The sequence below is a fragment of the Arachis ipaensis genome, chromosome B01 (assembly GCF_000816755.2).
Source record: "Arachis ipaensis cultivar K30076 chromosome B01, Araip1.1, whole genome shotgun sequence".
Classification (NCBI taxonomy): Eukaryota; Viridiplantae; Streptophyta; class Magnoliopsida; order Fabales; family Fabaceae; genus Arachis; species Arachis ipaensis.
Genome location: NC_029785.2, coordinates 122,637,444 through 122,639,396, shown reverse-complemented (window position 1 = coordinate 122,639,396; position 1,953 = coordinate 122,637,444). Strand labels below are relative to the sequence as shown.

Genomic DNA, 1,953 nt, shown 5'->3' with positions numbered 1-1,953 from the left:
TTCTGTACCGCGAAAAATTTGCTGGAATGTACTCTCCATGGGCCTATTCATTTGCACAGGTTCACCATTCATGTTCATCTGGTCATTTTCTTTCTCTGATTGAAAAAAAAAATGTAGAAACTAGAAACCATTTTTTCATGTGTTGTAGGTGACAATTGAGGTTCCCTATTTGTTGACTCAAGCTGTTCTCTATGTCATAATCACATACCCTATGATTGGGTACCATTGGTCTGCATACAAAATATTTTGGTCATTTTACAGCATATTCTGCAACCTGCTATACTTCAATTACCTAGGAATGGTCATTGTTTCATTCACACCAAATGTTCAAGTTGCTTCCATTGCGTGTTCCTCTGCTTACACCATGCTCAATTTGTTTTCTGGCTACATTGTGCCACGTCCGGTAAGTTTTATTCTACCCGATACCTCTTGGTTAGAGTATAAGATGCTTACCATCTTCACTAATCTCATATCTGTAATTATACATATCTAATAAAAAAATAGTAAATTATTAGTACCTATTAATGATAATGTGATGGTTGTTTCCTCATTGCAGCAAATTCCAAAGTGGTGGATTTGGATGTATTATTTATGCCCCACGTCGTGGGCACTGAATGGGTTGCTTACTTCACAATATGGAGATATAAACAAAGAGATATCAGTAACAGCCTTTACAGATGCAAAAAACAGAACAATTGCTGAATTTTTAAGAGACTACTATGGTTTTCACCATGATTTGTTAGGTGTAACTGCTCTAATTCTCATTGTATTCCCCGTTATATTTGCCCTTCTATTTGCATACTGCATTGGACATCTCAACTTCTTGAGAAGGTGAAATCGTTTTGTAAAGAGTGCACCCGTAAAACATGTATGTCACAATATGTGAATAATTTGATCAATAAAATTAACTTATTGTGTTTCTTTATTGTGACATGCTTTGCCTATTGTTGTTCCAACCACAATAAATAGAAGAGCCAAAATTTTTGCTGTCAAAATAATGTTAATCAGTATCGATTCTTCTTTCTATCTTTCTTTCTTTGTTTATTTTTTGTACTAATTACCTTTTATGATAGAGCTGTTTCCAACGAAAGACTCGTCCAAATCTGGATTAGTTGAGGCAAAATCTTAGATACTGAAACTGAACAAGTAATAGAAAAAGAAAGTAAATGACTTTTCTTCTCTACGAAATATTTAGATGATACTTCTTTCTATTTTATTTATAAAATATATATTTTTCTTTTTAATAAGAACTTTTAAAAAATCTCATCTTTAATCCATTTTAAATTTTTTTGTGTTAACTAATGTTAACTTTATCTATTGATGGATTTTTTATTTTTTTTTTGGTGTCCATTGATGGATATTTTGATCAAATAAACTAAAGTCTATGCTATTTTAATTTTGTAGAGGTGAAAAATTTACCTTTTATAAATAGAAAACATATTAGTGTCGTTTAGATATTTCTTAGAGTCTCAGGCGAGGAGAATATTATTTTCTCTGAAAAATATCATTATAGAGAGATTTTCTTTCTAAGAAATGTTAGGTATTACTTTGATTTTATTTTATATTTCAACCAAAATTAATTATTTTTTAATTTTTAAAAATATATTGATTCTTTATCATTTTATTCTTTCTATAACATTTCCTTTTAACATTTTTATGGTAAAAAAGAAATACACAATCCGAAGAAATCATTATATTGTTTTACAACGCATAGCATTTGTGTTAAGTAGGCTGATGTGCGCATTTTGGCAGTTGTCTTTATAAGTCTCTCTTTTTAACGTTAATAATCATATATATTGATTCTTTCTTATATCTCCTTGAACATTATATTTATAAAGCGTTTCATTAAATAATTTTAATTTTTTTTTAGTTTTTTTTTAAACTATTTCATACAATAAAAAATGTATTATTTGTTTTGGCCTTGCATGCAATTTTTTTTTGTCGCCGCCATTT

The 1,953-nt window shown here is 29.4% G+C and overlaps 1 protein-coding gene across 2 annotated transcripts in view; it reads left to right on the top strand.

Annotated features, from left to right (window-relative positions):
• The window catches only part of LOC107635391 (pleiotropic drug resistance protein 3), an 8,056-nt gene extending 7,125 nt beyond the window's left edge, over positions 1-931 (top strand). For both annotated transcript variants that reach the window (XR_001619243.2, XM_016338869.2), the window contains exons 21-23: positions 1-59; positions 149-403; positions 557-931. The exon at positions 1-59 ends at the window's left edge or, in 1 of these variants, runs on beyond it. Coding sequence is in view for 1 of the 2 variants with exons in the window: in XM_016338869.2 (XP_016194355.1) it covers positions 1-59; positions 149-403; positions 557-835 (593 nt within the window). In the remaining variant the exon portion in view is untranslated. The remainder of the gene's footprint in view (positions 60-148; positions 404-556) is intronic.